This window comes from Candoia aspera, chromosome 2 (assembly GCF_035149785.1).
Source record: "Candoia aspera isolate rCanAsp1 chromosome 2, rCanAsp1.hap2, whole genome shotgun sequence".
NCBI lineage: Eukaryota > Metazoa > Chordata > Lepidosauria > Squamata > Boidae > Candoia > Candoia aspera.
In genome coordinates, this window is record NC_086154.1 from 248,144,403 (window position 1) to 248,163,323 (window position 18,921).

The following is an 18,921-nucleotide window of genomic DNA, read 5'->3' on the forward strand; positions in this document are numbered from 1 at the left end:
GTGTTACACTTTTTGTTTATAGCTCTGGGACAACATCATGAATAGAAGGATGGAGAACTGACTAAATCACAAGCTGGATATTTTACTCAGTGTTGATTTTTCATCTGATTTATTGACCATGTAATTGTACACCTTAAATACCAGGGACTTCTACTGTAACATGTTAATTCCCATTTCCAGATTTAAAATGGCTGCCAGGAAATTCTGCCTGTCACATGACTCCTACCAGCAAATAGAATGCAGTCTTTTACAAATACATCTGCCAAAGCTACAATTTATTCCTTTATCAGCCTGAATTGTTTCCATACTACATGAAGCTTTTCCTGCTAACCATAAATACAGTACAGGTCAATTTTTGCACATTTGGCTAGGATGAACTGAGTGCAGCCAAAGCCTAGTTTTATTTTATCCTATGTAAGTTGGGATCTCTATTTTAGAGACTATCTTCCAAACCAACATGCAGTACTGTTACCCACATCCCAACTTGGAGGTTCACAAACTATACTGATACTCATTCAGGATTAAGCACCTTTTATAAAAAGTATTGTCTTCTCTTTGTCAACTCTATTTTAAGAAATAGAGTTGACCAATCAATCAATCAAAATATGCCAAAATATGCAACAGCTGTTTGAAAATGAAAGTCAAGAATATTATCTACTGTAATCAGCAACTACTAAACTAACAACAAAATTGTCCTCACCTGGTTTGGCTCCTGATTCTTTTCCTTTGACTGTTTCATCTTTCTTTCCCTTTTTACCTTTAGCAGGTAACTCTGATAGAGGGGACTCTGTAGGACATTTGATATAGATGTGAAATACTTTGAGATGTGTTACCTTGCTCTTGCTTGAGTTGGGTCATTCTTGTATCTAGGATTAGACTCAAATAAGGGAGAATTTGGGAATAACTTCCCAAATGAAGAAGTATCTTGGCTTATAGTAATTGGGTTTCATAACATACACAACCAAATCAGTTAAAGATCTAGCAGCTGCATTTTCACAACATCCTCAATTTGTTTATGATTCACTGTATTTTGTGGATCCAAATATGGGTTAATTCAATAACCAAACTAAACTAATTGTTTGAACCTAAGCAGTAACTAGTAACCATGGTCATAATTAGTTGCTAGCTTCTCTACCAGTTTCATAAGCTCATCAAATTGTAAGACAGAGGAAAGGAAAACAGTAGTTGAGGCTAAAGCTGAGCAGATGTGGATTTTTCGTCTTTTTCTCTTCCCCAGCCAGAAACTATAATTGTTGTAGAGGGCTTTATTTTCCAGTGAGTTGTTCAATCTGCAGCAAAGTCTTCAAAGCATGCTCATAAGTATCTGAGGTGGGGGCAATGCAAACTCTGTCTCTTAAATTCTTGAAGATTAGGAACAGACTCCAATGAGCATGCTTAGAGTATGCATTAAATACTCATTGGAAATATAGTTCTTTTTTCTTCTTAAATTGTTTATCAAGAATAATACTGAAAATCTGTAGTCCAGACTCCAAGTGCATCATGGAGAGAATGTAATTAGAAGGCTTTTGTGAGTAAGCCAATTAATTATTTTTTCCTCTATTTCTTCTAGCAATTTGATATACTGAATAAGGTAGATAAGACAGGGAAAGGAAACATACATATGATAGTGATTGGATTCCCATGTTATGCCAGACTGTGCTTAATTACAATTTATTAAATAAACCACTCTCAAATTATGCAATATACTAAATCAATATTTTGGCACTTCTAGTGGGTTTGGGTGAGTTATACCGTTATTTAAAAGCTCCCACACTGGGTATAGGTGGGTTTTTAAGCAATCAAATTAATTTTTTAAGCCTTGTAGAGGTTAAAGGCAGCCACTGAACTCATTAACTGCATTCCTAATTGGGTCAATTTTTCCAGGATTGTTTAATACTAAAGGCCAAAATGGATGTCTCCTAATACTTGGCCTGCCATAACTGAGTTGCAAAACTCCACACAACCACTAGATGGCAGCAAAGAGGCAGACTTTTCTCTATGTCATCTCAATTTTTGCAACCCAGATACAGAAGGTTGCTTATATCCTGAAAGTTCATTAAAAAATGTAAAATGCCCACTCTAGTGATGTGATATTAGAGGCCCTGCCCTCTGGGAGGCCAACATGTTTTAAGTGCATTCCCCAGGTACAAGGGAGCTTCTTATCCGTTACAAACTGATAAATCATGATTTACAGACCACACTGACAGAGTTCGCACCACATTTTAATCAAAAAAAGTGTATGGCATGGGACAGCGTATGAACCCAGAGAGAAAGCTTGTGTGAAGGTCTTTAGATTCATGTTGCCTCTTACCATTCTGACGACCATTCTTCCCAAACTAGTGCCTTAATCATACTTACAGATTACCAATTTCTTAACCTGTGCTCTGGGAATTGCTAACCAACTATCACAGCCCCACTCTGAAAGCATCAGATTTGGTTTTGCACTGCACTTGCTTATTTTTTACTGCAAAGCTATCAATACATGAAGTGACAACATTTTTGGTTAGTTTGTCAGCTGATTAGGGCTGAGTGATTGGCTCAAGAGTGCCCAGTTGGCATCCATGCCTAAGGGAAAACTAGAACCTGAATATCCCCTCGCCAAGTCCAGCACCTTATCCACCATACCCTGCTGGCTTTCAGACTCTATACATCACATAACATTATAAACATGTTTATAGAGATAGTATTGTCACAAAATTGTCCGTTTCCTTTCACTTTTTTTGCTACTAGCTATTTATTCATTACATTCATATCCCACTTATCACTGAGCAGCTGAAGGCAGCAGACATGAAAGCCAGCTGGGTGACCTTGGACCAGTCCCCCCCTCTCTCAGCCCAACTCACCTCACAGGGTGGTGGTTGTGGGGAAAACAGGAGGAGGAAGGAGTATGAAGTATGTTCGCGGACTTGAGTTATTTATAAAAAACAATAAAGGAGGGATAAAAATTAAATAAATAAATAAAATAAGTAAGTTCATAATCAAATTAGAAAATACCTCCATTGCGAAAGCTGTATGTGGTCATACACAAGCAGATGAACCTAAACATATATACATTGCTTTCCCTCTCATTTGGTATCAGGATAAGCATGGACAAGGCTGGTACATTTGCCCCACACTGCTCTGGTTTATGGCTCTGTCCCACTGCATTGCTATGAAATTTCTCACTGAGCCTCTTTGCATATTTTCTGGGGTCAGCCTAGATTTCACCAATGAAATTAAAACCGAAAGTGGCTTTCTCCTAATCTCCTTACATGAAAAAGAGCTTCTGTAACGCCAGCAACCTGTTTGTAGGTGTACATGTGCAAGAAGGTTGGCATACACTATTCAAAAGCAACCACAAAGAAATGGTACAGCTGGGCTGCTGAAAATGGCTTGCCCAGGAGCATCAGTGTTTGCATGAAGGGTATGCCCAATGTTCCACCAACCTTTAGCTGCTTTAGTCTCAGGGGGTGGCAGCTCCTGTGCTTCTGAGAATGGGGCAGGGGCTGCTTCCTCCCTCTTTTCTGCGGGTGATTCTTCTGACAAAATCTCTTGCTGTTTCTCAGCTTCTTTCTTTTCCTTTTCTTTTCCTTTAATATAGGGATAGCAGCAAAACATACACACACACACACACAAACATAAATTTTAAATATTACAATATAATAATAATATAATATAATATAAATATATTTCCTATTATTTTCCCAGCAGGTGACTTGAATATTATTTCCCAGGATTCACAGAACATAGTTTTTTGTTTTTGTTTTTAATTGTATGGCATAGCAGTTTGGTGTTCATGCTGCTTTTACTTGCTGGGAAATCCTTGTGAGGTCCAGCAACCAGATGTGTAGACTATTTAGCAGTGACAAGTCATATTGCCCGAGGTGCACCACAAGGAGGCTAGTCTACATTGCACGGAGTTGGGCTGAGAGAGAGTGACTGGCCCAAGGTCACCCAGCCGGCTTTCATGCCTAAGGTGGGACTAGAACTCACAGACTCCTGGTTTCTAGCCCAGCACCTTAACCACTAGACCAAACTGGCTCTCTACAGAACATAGTTATAATGAATAAAGAAAGAAAAATGCATAAAGAAATAAGTTGGAGGTGAATATAAAGAAATAAAAAGCCTGCTATGCTTCTATTTACTTAATCTCTTCCCTAATAATACCTAAAAAATGCATCAATCTGCAAGTTAAAACTGCAATGTTAAGGGAACTTGAGGCCTTTCAGACACCGCTGAACTATAGTTACCAGCAAACCCAGAACAATGTTGGAATTGGCATTCAAGAACTTCTGGAGGGAGAAGGGTTCCCCATCTCTGCATGATTAAACAGGGTTAAACTAAAAACCGAATGTTTATTTTTAGAGATTTGCCAGGATGATTTAACAGTAAGTCTGTAATATTTAGTTAATTCCTCAAGACAGGTAACTTTACCATCCTACAACTTTTGGAGTAGCTTCAAAATTTGGTCCAGCTGAAATGACTAACTAAAAATTCAATTATTTCAATGGGCCAGAGTAGTTCAATTTGAAATCACCTCATTCTTGGTTATTAACGCAAAGGTTTCTAACTACTGATGAGTAGAGAACTGATTTTCATTGCATGGGGCAGGATGCATTTTCTGTATGGATCACCCTCCAAGCCTGAACAAAGATGTGTTTCACAGGGCTGCATATGCTGTATCAAAACAATGTGTAGTTTGTTCATAGAAAGATATGTCCAGATGGTGTTTGGCCCAAAGCCTGACAGCCTTTGAAAATGATTTCACAATCCAATATGGTCTCAATCAATACCACTGATTAAGCATCAAACCAGTTTATCTATTTTCCTGACTGTAACAATTGCATAGTAATAACACTCCAGCTAAAGAGGCAGTCTTAACTAACATATCTCTGTTGCATAAACATGGCAACATTTGACGAGTTTCTAAAATATTTCCTTTTGTTTTTGAGCTGACAGTATAAGCAAGAGTTTTTTTATTCTTCCATTATTTTAGAGATTATAGGGAGATGAACAACCAAGAATAAAAATAAACAGTGGTATTACTAATTTGTACATAATAATGATTAAAATGAAAACTTAGGAGAAATAAAAAAGTATTTATAGTATTAATACTGAACTAGCTCCATTCTTTAATATATTATTGAATCTAGACCACATAAAAACATCATCCTGTTTTATTTTACAATATAAAGACATTTCAGAAATCCACAGAGAACAAGCAAGATCTCTATGTTATTTTGATATGCCTAGGATTAAAATATCATCTAAACATTTGTGGGAAATAAAGCAAGAAAAGACTAGGAGAAAAGAAACTGTATTTGGCAATAAGTACAGCCCTAGGAAGGAGGCAATGGCAAACCACTTCTGAAAATCTTGCGAAGAAAACTGCAGGGACTTGTCCAGGCAGTCTCCAAGAATCAGACATGATTGAACGGATTTAAAAAAAACCTTGCTTTATCTGATGTAAAGTAATATTGCATACCTTTATTTTGGATCTTGATGAGTTCTTCTGTTAAAATTTCTTTTACCCTTTGACACATAAGATTCTCTTCAATCTCTGCATTGACCTTTGTAAGTATATTTTGCTGTTTAGAATACCAAGTTTCCAATTGGGGCCAAGTGTCCAGGAAACCTGTAATTCTATGCAATAAGGTATCAAAATCAAGATAACAAATACTGAAAAGATGCTCATAATCCGAATAAAAAGGAATGACTACAATCAACATCTAAAGATGCCTACCAGCTATGCTGAGATGCTGATGTAGTATTTTGATATTATCTATTTGCATTTATCTGCAGGCTCAAAAGATGTCAATGTTCAGTCACATCATTTCTCCTGTGAGCACACAGTGAAACCCTAGCATTTTGTTAGGAGACTTAAAGCTAGGCAAGACTTTCTGTATTTCTTATTTCTTGCTGCCTCTCCTAGCACAGAATGCTGAACCCAGAATGTATTCTGCTCCATTAGCATGACTGAATTCCATGAGGATAAATGGGAAGGGGCCACTGATCAGATACATTATTGGTATGCAGAAAGTATTTCTAGTTAAAGTCAGGGTGTGCGATCCTTTTCAGACCTGGGACTGCACTTGACCTCTGAATGTCAGAACAAAGAGTAACTTAATAAAATGAAATCAACAAAATACAATAAATAGGATCAAGTCACATATTTAATAAATTCTCCATTCTTTCATATTAAAAGAGTATAATTTCAGCAATGGCAATTTTGAGTGGAAATCTGCAGGGCACTTGCAAGATTTTGTGGGAGTGCACATGAGCAAGATGGTTTAGGTTGTCCACTGCTGAGTTAATGGGACACAGAAGGCAGGCAATATTAGAGATATATGAAAGAATATCTGGAGTGCTGCTCTCAATCCAGATAGACAAACCTGGGCTAGAAAGACAGCAATCTTGACCTTGTATGAAGTAGCTTCTGATACTGTGATTTCAGAAGTAAACCGGGGCCTCACTTGCAATCCTTAATTATGTACTGTAGAACACTCCATAGTTTTTAAGCAAATGTATTAGTAGTTGTAACAGATTGGAGCTGCCAACCAATCAAATAAATATCCTATCACTTCTCTAAGAAGTTCAAGATGACCTAGAGGGTTTTATCTGCTCCCATTTATTCTTATAACTACCCAATTGTGGTTAAATCAGCATGAGACATGTTAATTTGCCCACAGATATTCCATGAATTTTATAGCTAAGCAGGGATTTGAACCTGAGTTCCACAGACCCTCCAGCCATTAGACTACTCCATGCTAAAACTATTCATTCCTTTGAATGCAACTAACCTGTGCTGCATCTGGCCCCACAATGATTTTAATTGCTGTCTTTGCTGGGGTTCTGTTTCTGGAATATCAACAGTGTTTTTGTGTCCTCTTTGATAGGAGTCAGCTGTTGGATTAAAAAAAAAGAATAATCTCTTGGAGCATGTTTCCATGGCTATATGATTTAAAGAAACAAAGATGAATCATATACTTTTAACAGTGTCTGGTATTTGTAATATCCGTAGTGACGGACAAACCACCAATAGACTGTTTTTTGGGTTTAGGTGGAGACATACACAAACTCACACTGCGGTTGTCGCCTCTGCTAGAAATGACATGAAAATCAACTGGGTGCAGTGGAAGTAGTTCTACAGGATATTTCTATATTTCTAAAGAGTTGTTTGAAATGCATTAAAACTGCAAATTAGGATATGATTTTTTCTATTCTGTGATCAACACTGTATCTTTTAACTAACAGAATGCCTCATAGAAGGCCAAATTATTTTTAGGAGAAAATATAACAATGCATTCAAGGTGCCACTGGAGTAGTAGGTGTGTATGCTCCTTCTCTGATTTGATTCCCAGGCCATGAAAATCATGGTCCTCTCTGACAAGCCCCATCCTACCATCAGTTTCTCAGTGGTCACTCTACCACATGCGTGGATATCAAGAGATCTATCATTCTTTCATAAAGTGCTCTAGGGGTAGGAACCAGCAGAACTTGAGACGGAACAATCATTGAGGATCAAGAGCAAAGAATCAGCCAGTGTGTAGAAGTAAAAGGGAAACAAAAAGAAGAAAGAGACAAGCTTGTCTCCTCTCCCACCCCACCAAAAGACTTGCGCATCAACAGACTACTGTGCAATACAGTAGTCATTCAGCAACCATTCAAATTTGTGATGGTGCTGAACAAGTGGCACTTACGACCAGTCCTCAAAGTTCCAGTTGTTGCAGCACCCCCGTGGTCACAAGATCATGATCCAGGCACTCAGCAACCGGCCCGGATTTCCAACCGTTGCAGCATCCTGCAGTCACGTGATCACAATTTGCAACCTCCCCTGCCAGCTTTCCACAAGCAAAGTCAATTGGGAATCCAGCAGGAAGTTGGAAGTTGTGGCCATATGAGGTCCCCGCTTAACAACCTGCGCAGTCCTTGTTTAACAACAGTAACTGGGGACTGACGGAACTCCTGTCACTAAATGGCGCAGTCACGTGATATTGCACTTTATGACCACATTGCTAAGCGATGGAAATTCTGGTTCCAATTACCATCATTAAGTGAGGACTACAGGTAGTGATGTCTGTCTCTCAGCCAGCTTTGCCTCTTGGCTGCATGCTTTGAATCCTGAACTTACCCCTCTCACTTGCCACCCGATTCATCACGATGCAGTCTGAAACATCTAAAAAAAGAGCAAAGTCGAGACCAGGTGGGTGCACAGGGGGCTCTTTTGGAGCTGCAGGATCTATAACCAATGTGGGCTTTTTCAAGTTTTTTGTTTTAGCTTCTGTCTGGTCTGGATCTCGCCCCGTTAATGCCTTTTCAAGCAGTTTGGCCTGGTTCAGTGTCATTGGGAATCCATCCAAGATCCAACCCTTTTCTGGTTGTAGCCGACTAAATCAAAAAAGGGAGGTGGGGAGGAAGGAAGGAAAGGAGAGAGAGAAAGAAAGAGAGAGAGACCAAGACCAAAAATGAAATATATTTGGAAGACTCCATAAGCATTGTACGGACATTCACATTATTTTCCTTTGAAATTATTAGACTCTTATATTAAAATAAAACGTCTTTTGAAATTTGCCCCTTCTTCCAATGTCACATTTAGAATGTTATTCCAAAATTTCTATTTGGGGATTCTGATACATCAAAAGCAGAGAGTCCTGAATAGCCCATTTAGGTCAACCTTCCCAAGGCTGGTGCTCTTCAAATGGGTTAGAACTAAGAGCTTTTCTTCACTTTCATCAACCTGTGGCACAAACGTTCCCCAACAAACTTTTTTCTTCTGTGTCTTCAGGATACACCCACATGACACCTGAGGGTAATATGAGGGCGACCTTGAGGAATTAAGTTGGCTTTACCCATATCGGCATTAAATTAGTATTTTCCTCCTTTTCCTGGGAAGCTTTGCCATGTTGCAACCTGATGCTGTTCGCTTTAGTCAGTGGTGCAGTGAGGTGACCCCTAGGAGGCAGGAATAGCCAGGCACCACCTTGAGGCTGGTGGGCATGTCCTCTCCCCTCCAATACCTGGGCACTGCCTTCAAGGGACTCTGGGAAGTGCTTTGGGAAATGGTAAAGTCTAGTTCTCTCAAAATGGGCTCTCCACCTGTACTGGCTCCACCCTGGATCAGGCTGAACAGCAGCTAATTGGTGGTGGTTGGGGTGGGGGGTGCTGGACGGAGAAGGGGGAAGGAGGAGGCGAGATGGCTGTTTCTCTGCCATTTTACAGAGCAACTCTTGCTTTACTTGTCAGCTGTTGTTTGAGCGACTTACGATCACGAGATCGGGACTCTCCTTGAATAGTGCTTTATCCAAAAGGAGTCTGACTATCAGATGATCATCAGGACAGTTTAGAATATGGTCCTTAAACAAATATTCTAGGCTCAGTGGAATGAACAGGCAAGAAGGCAAGATGGGTATGGCTGGAACAAATACATAGACATTCAAGTACTGTATATCCTATTGTGACTCGCCCTCTGGTGGACACATACATTGAGTTGTTTTGCAATGCCACTTCAGAGCCCACAAGAAAGATGAAAGCCATTCAGGGAATATGAACTTAATGTTAAAATATATTTTTTCTGTCTATGTAAACATGTTCTCATTCCATTTAATGAGACACTATTTCTAGACTAATTGAGCCATCATTACAATGACAAAATCTGACTCTACCATTACATTAAATCACAACTGTATGTTCTTAAGCAGACGTCTGTGTCATACCTAATAGCTTCCACCATGATGCCAACTAGTAATTCATCTGGAATGTTTTTCCCTTTCTTTAACAATGTCTCTGCTCCTGCACCAAGCTGAGCACGAGTAGAAAGCTGTGGAATTTATTGGAGAAATTTAAAAAGAGATGCAAGTTTAGTAAAAACACAAACTTTACCAACGTGTGCATTTCTTTATTAAACTTTGGGAAATGGTAAAGTCTAGTTCTTTCGAAATGGGCCTTCTGCTCAAAACAGCAATAAAAATGATTTGAAAAAAATAAATGCACTCTAATAAAAACAAATCATTCAGAAAAAACATCAATACCTGGAATTCTAATTTTAATATGGGAACAAAATAGTTGGCTTATCTTGAACCATTTACTGTTGCTACAACTTTTTCAAATTTATTACATGTTCATACAGTCATCTTTTTTAAAACTATCGAAAGAATAATTATATAAATACACTAACATAAAAGATTTAGATAGTAAAAACAATAAAACCAGCTGTTTAAAAAAGAATCAAGTGATAACTAGAGGGGCTTGTCGAATCAAGGAAAGACCTGGGAGCATAAGTAAGTTTCCAATTTTGGGTGAAATCAGTCCACAGCAGGGTCCCACATTATCTCTGTCATGGCTGGCTGGAGAATTCTGGGAGTTGAAGTCTACCCATCTCAAAGTTGCTAAGGTTGAGAACCAATGCACTAGAGGGTTGGACTAGACTTATTTATTTTATTTATTCTTCATATTTATATCACTGCCCATCTCTCCCACAAGGGGACTCTGACTCTTCTGATCTCTTCCAACTCCATAATTCTATTCCAACTCTTCCAACTCCATAATTCACTTCAATTCTATATATTGAAGTGACTCTACTTTAGCTTAGCTCACTACTGATTCTATCTATCTATCTATCTATCTATCTATCTATCTACCTACCTATCTACCTACCTATCTACCTACCTACCTACCTACCTACCATTTATAAAGCTGCCCATCTCACAAACGTGACTCTGGGCAGTGTACAATAAACAACCAATTAAAACAATTAAAACAAGTTAATCGCAAATATAAATAAAATAAAACTGCAGGAGAACGGACCAGTATCCTTCACACAGTGTAACCAACTTGCAGGCTCCGCATTTCTTGGGGATCCTGAAGCCTGTTGAAAAAGTCATGTTTTCAGGGATTTCCTAAATGCCAGTAGGGTTTGGGCTAATCTCATCTCGGGGGAATGATGTTCCAAAGGGCAGGTACCACAGCAGAAGAGGCCCACCTCCTGGGTCCTGTCAGTTGGAACTCTTTTGCAAATGGGACCCATAACCTGGTCCCATGCCATACAGAGCCACTTTGGTGTAATGGTTAAGGCTAGTCCTGCCTTAGACACAAAGTCACTTGACTGGGTGACTTTGGGCCAGTCAAACTCTCTTGGTCTTAGAAAGGAGGCAATGATAAACTACTTCCAAAAAAAAAATACCCCAAACCTTGCCAAGAAAACTGAAGGGACTTGTCCAGGCAGTCTCCAGGAGTCAAAAACTGACTTGAAGGCACCAAAATATAATAACATGCCATGTACGGCTTTACAGGTCAAAATCAGCACTTTGAATTGAACACAGAAGCAAACTGGCAACCAGTGCAGCTTGTGGAGCAGAGTTGTAACATGTGCCGTTCTAGGGGCACATATACTGTAAGTGCCTGTGCCACTGCATTTTTTGCACCAGTTGAAGATTCCAGATGTTCTTCAAGGGCAGCCCCGTGTAGACTGCGTTACAATAGTCCATTCAGGAGGTGATATGAGTAACTGTGAGGAGAGCCTCATGATCCAAGAATTGGCACAACTTGCGTACAACACAAAAGAGGCACTGTGCAAGGGGCCTCCTAGACATGACTGCCACCTGCTCTTTGAACAGGAGTCATGTGTCCAGAAGGACCCCCAGATTGCGCACTGGGTGTTTGGGGCAGTGCAACCCCATCCTGTACCAAAGATGGTAAAGTCCCAGATCCAGAAGGCCCTAAAACCCAAAGCCACTCAGTCTTGCCAGGGTTCAGTTGAAGCTGTTGTTCCCCATCCAGATACTCACAGCCTCCAGGGACCAAGACAGGACATCAACAGCAATGCTTAGTTTGCCAGGGGCAGAGATGTATAATTGGGTATCATCAGCATACTGATGATACCTCACCCCATGGCGACAGATGATCTCCCCTAGCGGCTTCATGCAGATGTTAAATGGGAGAGGAGAAAGTACTAAACCCTCTTCAACAGAAGGGAGTACAAAGGCACCCAGTTTAGGCACTGGCTTTGCCTGGGCCATTGTAGTCTTTATTGGCTCATATTTGTTCTCCAACTTTGCCCCCTTGGCTTGACTCCTGGCTCTCCCTTAAGGACTATTTATAGCTCAGTTCGGACACTCGTCTAAAGCGTACATGAAATGGAACATGTAGAACATAAGCTGTGTTCAAAAGAGTTACTTAGGTTCAAAGAAAGAACTTACACTAATCAATTAAAGCTTTTCCCCTATCTTTGAGCAACTTCTTTCACGCTGCTTTTGAAACTTCCCAAAGTTTGCTATATGATATTAGGTGCTGCTGTTTGGGGACAGCATATAAGAAGTTCCAAATTTTTTTGGATGCTGATCTAAGCAATGAAATATTTTTAAAAAACATAATGAAACTGAAACAACAAAATAAACTAAACAACTTTTCCCAGCCTGGTGGCCTCCCATGTTAGCTGAGTACTCTGGCAGTTTCAGTCCCAAACACACTTGGAGAAAATCAGATTGGGGAAAACTGACCTAAAGAAATTAATTAAACTTTTTCAGAATATAGAAGGACCTCAGGAACCCAGCAATCCTGGGCTTACCTGATGTTTCTGGGGCTGAATTGAAAATCCCTGGTGATAGTTTAGAAAGGGTGGAATAGTTGCATAGCTATATTCTTCTTAGCTGGGCCAACAAATCCAATAAATGCTGTATATGTGTGTATAATACACACACACATATATAAAATTGTGTGTGGCTTATGCCATCAGAATGTTCTTTCCAATATTTAGTTGATATAACTTTCTAGGTTGGAAACTATTGTTTCAGTTCTATCCTACCTTCTGGAGGAAGAAAAAAATAAATATTTTATATTGATTGATGCCTGTCTTGTACTTTCAATTTTCAGACTTTTGTCAGAAACAACCTTAGTATCTAAATACAATAGAAGTTAAAATCCAGTTCGTACTTTGGCTAATTCATCCTCATCGTCACTCAGCTCCACTTGACCGCTCATCACAGCAGTGGGTGGTTTCTCAATAACGTCTAGGAACAGCATAATATCAAAAAATAAAACAATTAGCATTTGGATATTAATATTAGTTCCTCATGCATGGTCTACTGCTCTCTATGCCAAAAAAATCCTGACAACTGATTTATCACCAAGCACAGCATTTTTAAAGCTACATATAATAAAACCTAATACCAAGGTATATCAAAATGTGTGTTTGTGTATGGGTAACATGAACTGAAATAAATGAATTTGTCTGATTATATTACTGATGAATTTCCCAGTTCTATCTGTTCACTATTCCTTTCATTGTCTATGTATCCAGCTCCCCAGAATTGTAGTATAACCAAAATTGCTCAATTTGTTTCCTGAATTTCATCATGGTACCAGTGTGTTACAGCTTTCAGATTAGCTACAGATCTTCTCATTCCATAATATTATCATCATGACCAAGTACACTGAAAAAATGTATAGATTTCCATACAATAGTTAGCATCTTATCAGTGCACGTGAGCTAAATAAATAAGTCAGAACCATATCAACAATGCCTTTTAAAACTGTTATGTATGTTCGCACTAGGGATACAGAAACAGAAAAAAATGCATATGAGTTGAAAGAAAATATAGCTATGCCAAAATGGGAAATGTGTAATAAATTATTTTAAACTTAAAACTTTTCCTTTCAACACAGGGAAAATGAAAATAAGTAGTTTGGAAGCACCCAAACTTTATACCATTAGGCACTGGTCATGCTTAATGCTACTATCTCCAGACACAGCATGTGCCAACCAGTCCAAAATTCTGCCCCTGAAAAACATTTGCAAAAAGTTCCAAGAAGGACCTTGATGGTAAGAATCCTGCAGGCCAGCATTTTGTTGGAGTTGTTTGAGGTCAAACAACTTCTATTAATGTCAAAGTTTTGCAGTAGTGATGTGTGGCAGCTTTACAGTAACAAAACTGTTGCAGAGAATTACAAATACACATAAATTGTTCAAAAACCCTGTCGTAAGGAAAATGACCAAATGGACTCATTGACTGAGAAAGGAACTACTGCTGCAAACTTGGGCTATTATATTTGGGCTATGAAACTCTGGACAATCATTAGATGGCAACAAAGTAGAATGTTCTGGAGATCTTTGCTGCCATCCAGCGATGACCTGGATTTTTGCAGCCCTGATGTGGTAGCCTTGACAACGCAAGAGCGTTGTGTTTTCGCCATCTGACTTTAAGCCTGGTATGGATGAACATTAAAATCTAACATTAGATTTTTATTTATGTATTTACCTTTGGACTCCTCTGCAAGGACTGTACTCCGTTCTGCTGAGTCATAAGTTTTCAGTATGGTAAGAGAAGCCCTAGAAGCCTCTCTTAGAACCTTTTCAAATAAACAAGCAAGGAAATCATTAGCCATTTCTTTTTCTGTTTGCAAAACACTGGTAGATTTTGGAAGACCATTTTGTAAAAAGCACCGAACAGAATATGCAATACTTTAAGAACCCAACAAGAGTCCAGTGAAAGATCATCACTGACACTTGTTGGTATGATGTAATATTGACACAAGTTTGATAATCAATTGTTATTTATAAATCCTAATGACTGGATTCACACATAATGTGATTGGCGTGGGTTGCCATGAATCTAGCAGTTGTGGTTGATAAGCCATGGTTATTGCTTAAAACAAATAATGGCTTAGCATGTTGCCAGAAGACATCCCAGTTCCACTTGCTGAATAATGAAATGTGCATTGTTTTCCAATTTCAGAGAGAAGCAATGGCACCGGTTTTCCTCCCAATGAAAATGGATCCTTTGCAACTAATTGATCAGCCACCTTCAGCTGTCTTGATTCAGAAAGGGACAAGGACTCACAAGTTTAGAGTTTCAGAAGGAGATGTAAAAGGTAGCCACAAATGAAGTGAGGATGGATGACACGTGCATATACCTTTGCGAGCCACTTGTTTATTAAATTTATAAGGCCACCAACTCCCTCATGACTCTGGATGGCATACAGCATTCAAACAATTTAAAACAAGGCAAAAGAGCAAATGTCCAGAGAAAAATAACACATGATGTAACTGACCATCACACAAGGGGTCTCCCACCCACTCTAGCCCAAGGCCTGGGGGAACAGCCAGGTTTTAAGGGTTCATTTAAATAAGGACACGGTGGAGCCCATATAAATATCTCAGGGGATGCTGTTTCGTTGGTCAGGAGCTATGACAGAGAAAACACAGGTTCTGGGTCCCACCAGGTAACACTGTTTAACTGATGAGACCCAGAGTATGCTGACTCTGCCTGGTCATACATGATAGGTAGAAACTACAGAAGACAGTCTCTCAGTTAACCAGGCTCTGTTGACAATGACTTGATGGCACATAATCAACCAATATCATAAAGACTTCATAGATGATAACCAGCACCTTGAATTGTACAGGGGCAGCCCCACGTAGAGGGCATTGCAATAGTCCAGACACGAGATGACCAAAGCATCAGTGATTGTCCTAAGGGCCTATTAATCTAGGTATGGGTACAATTGGCTCACTAGATGAATTTGTGTGAACTCCTTCCTAGCCATGGTTGTCTCCTGCTCCTTGAGCAAGAGCTATGAGTCCAAGACCACCTCTAATTGCACCCCAGTCCTAAAGTGGGAAATACAAGCCAATTCAGGACTAAATAGGAACATCTCTGGACCTGGGTAGTTCAAATAACTACAGGCATTCATCCCGTCATTGATCCATTAGGAAAAAATACTATTTTCAATATATGAATACCAACTAAAAGAAAATAGCTGCTTCAGGCAGTGGAGTTCAAACAGAGTTATTCTTCTTAGGAACAAAAGAAAACAGAGATTTAATCTATAAAGTTCTCCTGTGCAACCTTTACTGAAAATTATGGCAGCACTTGTACAAATAAACAGAGATCAACATGATCAACAGTTTATGCAAGTACTGTACTTGGGAGAGGAAGGACACAATCTGAATTTTCCATTTCAGGCCAACCTTCGTATCAGTTGTTAAAGTCCATTTGGTCTGGTCGAACACAGCACACACTCCTTGGAAGCACAGAATTTTAGTTCACCATCCATACCAGAGTTTTTACTTACATGGATTTGATTCAAGGAAGACTCTTCAACTTTGACTTCAAGTAGGCTGCTTTCACTCGCCAATTCATTTTCATGGAAGGATTTAATTGCCTCTGTAACCAGTGCATCAAGAGATAACACCTGGATATCAAAAGCTGACACAGAGACAACCAGGTTGTAAAGGGTTTATATTTTATGCCATCATTAAGAAGAGACCACAGGGGAATGCAGTCAGATGAATGCTTTACTATATAGCTTTATGAAAAATGACAGAAAGAGGTTCTTGGAGAATTTCCAATAATACTTATTGTAGGTCCAAGCCTATCAGGAAGCCATGAGGATCAATGAAGTATATCACTCATGCTCAAGGATCCATACTTCCTAGCATTGCCAGAAAAGACAGAAAACCAAGCAACATGAAATAGATATGAAAAAGCCCCTTCTGTGGATTTGGGAAAGCTGCAGCCAATTAGAATCATAATGCTTATGTCACATGACATAAAGACCTTAATGTGGCTACTTTCCTCATAAGATTTAGAGATTTGAAGACAGATCCTTAGGCATTCCAAAGTTAGCTATTGGGTAAGATAGCCTCTCCTTTAATAGTGACTTCATTGATCCATCCAGTTGTTCGATGATGTCATTTCAAATTACTCCAAAGCGTATGGAACTTCTATCAAGTATGTATAAATAAATAACGTATCTATACTGTTTGTTCCATTAGCTTTAGTTATGTTTGATTGACAGTACTGTTTCCTAAACAGGATAGTACCTGGGAAGCCACAAATAGTCATCAGCATAATTTAGAATAATAGAAGTATTGAGGGGGAAGGGGCCACTTAGGAATCTCCATTTAAATATTCTCAGCACATAATTAACTTCTGCTTGTCTGTATTACTGATTCCATTGTTAAGTTTTTTCTAACTTTAATCAGAATCTGTCTTCTTTAGCTTAAAGCTAGTACTCTGTATCCTCTATGCTGGAACTACAGAGAGTAGGTCTTGATCTTCTTCTAACAATCTTGAATAAAATAGAGCAATTACTTTGTCTATTCAATGGCATCCAGGGTGGGTGTCAAAACCCCAAAAAGATGGATGGTGTATCACAATGAATGTACTGTCCCTTTTGAATATTCATGAAATGTTGCTACACATACAACATCTTGCTGATTTTGACCCTCCCCTGTAACATTTATATTCTGGTGCAGCCTAAAATAGCATTTGCTTTTTTTTTTTGTAGCAACATTACACCGCTGATTCTGTTATCAACTTCTATACCCAGACCTTTTTAACAAATATTAACAATTGTGTGTGTGTGTACATGTATACGGTATGCATATACATACATATACACTCTCATACACATATCTGTAAGATGTGATTTGTTTCTTAATATGCATTTGTTTCTATTAAATTGCATTATTTTCAACCATTTCTCTAATCTAATAATTTTGTTCTGAATTTAATTTCTGTCTTTTAGAGAATAAGCTCTTTGATAAAGATGCCTTCCACATCTTCATCTAAGTTATTAAACAAAGTTGAAGAATATATTCCCCAGGACTGAACCTTGTGGCCTATTTGATACTTCCTCCAGCTTGATGAGGAACTGCTGATTAGCACTCTTTGCATATAATTTTTGAGCCAGCTATGTCTCCACTTATGACTCTCATGTTCCAGAAAGTCTTTGGGGATTGATGGTAGGGTAAATCCCCGCCCTACAGTATATAATTGTTGTTGCTAGGACTATTTTCCTTGGTGAGTTAATGGCTAGGAAGTTGATTGTTATTGCATGTATAGGTTTGATTTTTTTTTCCTTTTAATTCTATTTTGCTTTTGTTGTGCTGCTCAGAGCCTTTTCAAAATTGAGTGGGACATAAATCACAGAAACAAATAAAGAACATTGTTCTTCTTGGCACATATAAATCACTATGATCTGCTCTAAACTCTTCTCAGATATCTAGGCAGACAGGTTGGTCTAGTTCTCTGCATCTAGCTTTTCCCCTTTCTGAAGAGAGGACAACATTTGCCCTCCTCCGGTCAACTGGCACTTCCTCATTTTCCCAAAGATTTCCCAAAGGAACAATATAAAAGTTCAGCCACACCACCAGTTCCTTAGGATGTGGAGATTTAAACTCATCTAAAGTTAAGAGATATTCCTTGACCATGTTTCTATGAGCCTCAAGTTTCAGTCCTGCTCCTTGTTAGAGAAAATTGAGCCAAAGTTAAGAGTTAAACAGCTCTGTCTTTTTTTTATTACCTTTGAGCATGTTGCCATCTTCATTCAGCAGCTGGGATACTGTTTCTATTATTATTATTATTATTATTATTATTATTATTATTATTATTATTATTATTATTATTTTTCTTCCCATGGGACCCCACTTATCATAGCTCTCCATTTAGTAAAATTTAGGGTTTAAGTCTAAGGCAGGTCTTCAGCTATAATTTATTTATCTCACACAAAGTGACTCTGGGCAATGTACAATAAAACATACTGTTAAAAATGTACTACAAAACCAATTAAAAACAATCAGCATTAGCTTCCTTTAAAATCAAGAACTCCATTACAAGGAGTATTACATGGTCACATCCCCCAATGTTGCTATTAATTATACTTTTTCAACTACTCTTCTGTATTGATAGTATCAAGTTGAGGACAGAACACCATCTTGTGCCTTCTTCCTTTGAAGGAAAAAATAGCGAATAACCTAAGTCAGGAGTTTCCTAGAAGGAACATATTCAGCAGACTTTGTTTCAACATATGTTAAGATGTTGGACAATCCCCCATCATTATCACTTCATGATTCTTTGAAATATCTGCAGTTTCTTTTTGGAAAACATCATCTACTCCTCTTCCTTGTTTAGGCAAGTTGTTTTTTATCCATTTATCCACTTA

General features: G+C 38.7%; 1 protein-coding gene across 1 annotated transcript in view; it reads right to left on the minus strand.

Annotated features, from left to right (window-relative positions):
- SPEF2 (sperm flagellar 2) overlaps nt 1–18,921 on the minus strand; it is a 131,708-nt gene that overhangs the window by 65,078 nt on the left and 47,709 nt on the right. Inside the window, exons 12-20 of the mRNA XM_063293167.1 lie at nt 16,048–16,181; nt 14,232–14,322; nt 12,907–12,983; nt 9,693–9,796; nt 8,111–8,367; nt 6,780–6,882; nt 5,465–5,622; nt 3,426–3,569; nt 701–787 (exon numbers count right to left, since the gene is read on the minus strand). Coding sequence (XP_063149237.1) covers nt 701–787; nt 3,426–3,569; nt 5,465–5,622; nt 6,780–6,882; nt 8,111–8,367; nt 9,693–9,796; nt 12,907–12,983; nt 14,232–14,322; nt 16,048–16,181 — 1,155 coding nt within the window. The remainder of the gene's footprint in view (nt 1–700; nt 788–3,425; nt 3,570–5,464; nt 5,623–6,779; nt 6,883–8,110; nt 8,368–9,692; nt 9,797–12,906; nt 12,984–14,231; nt 14,323–16,047; nt 16,182–18,921) is intronic.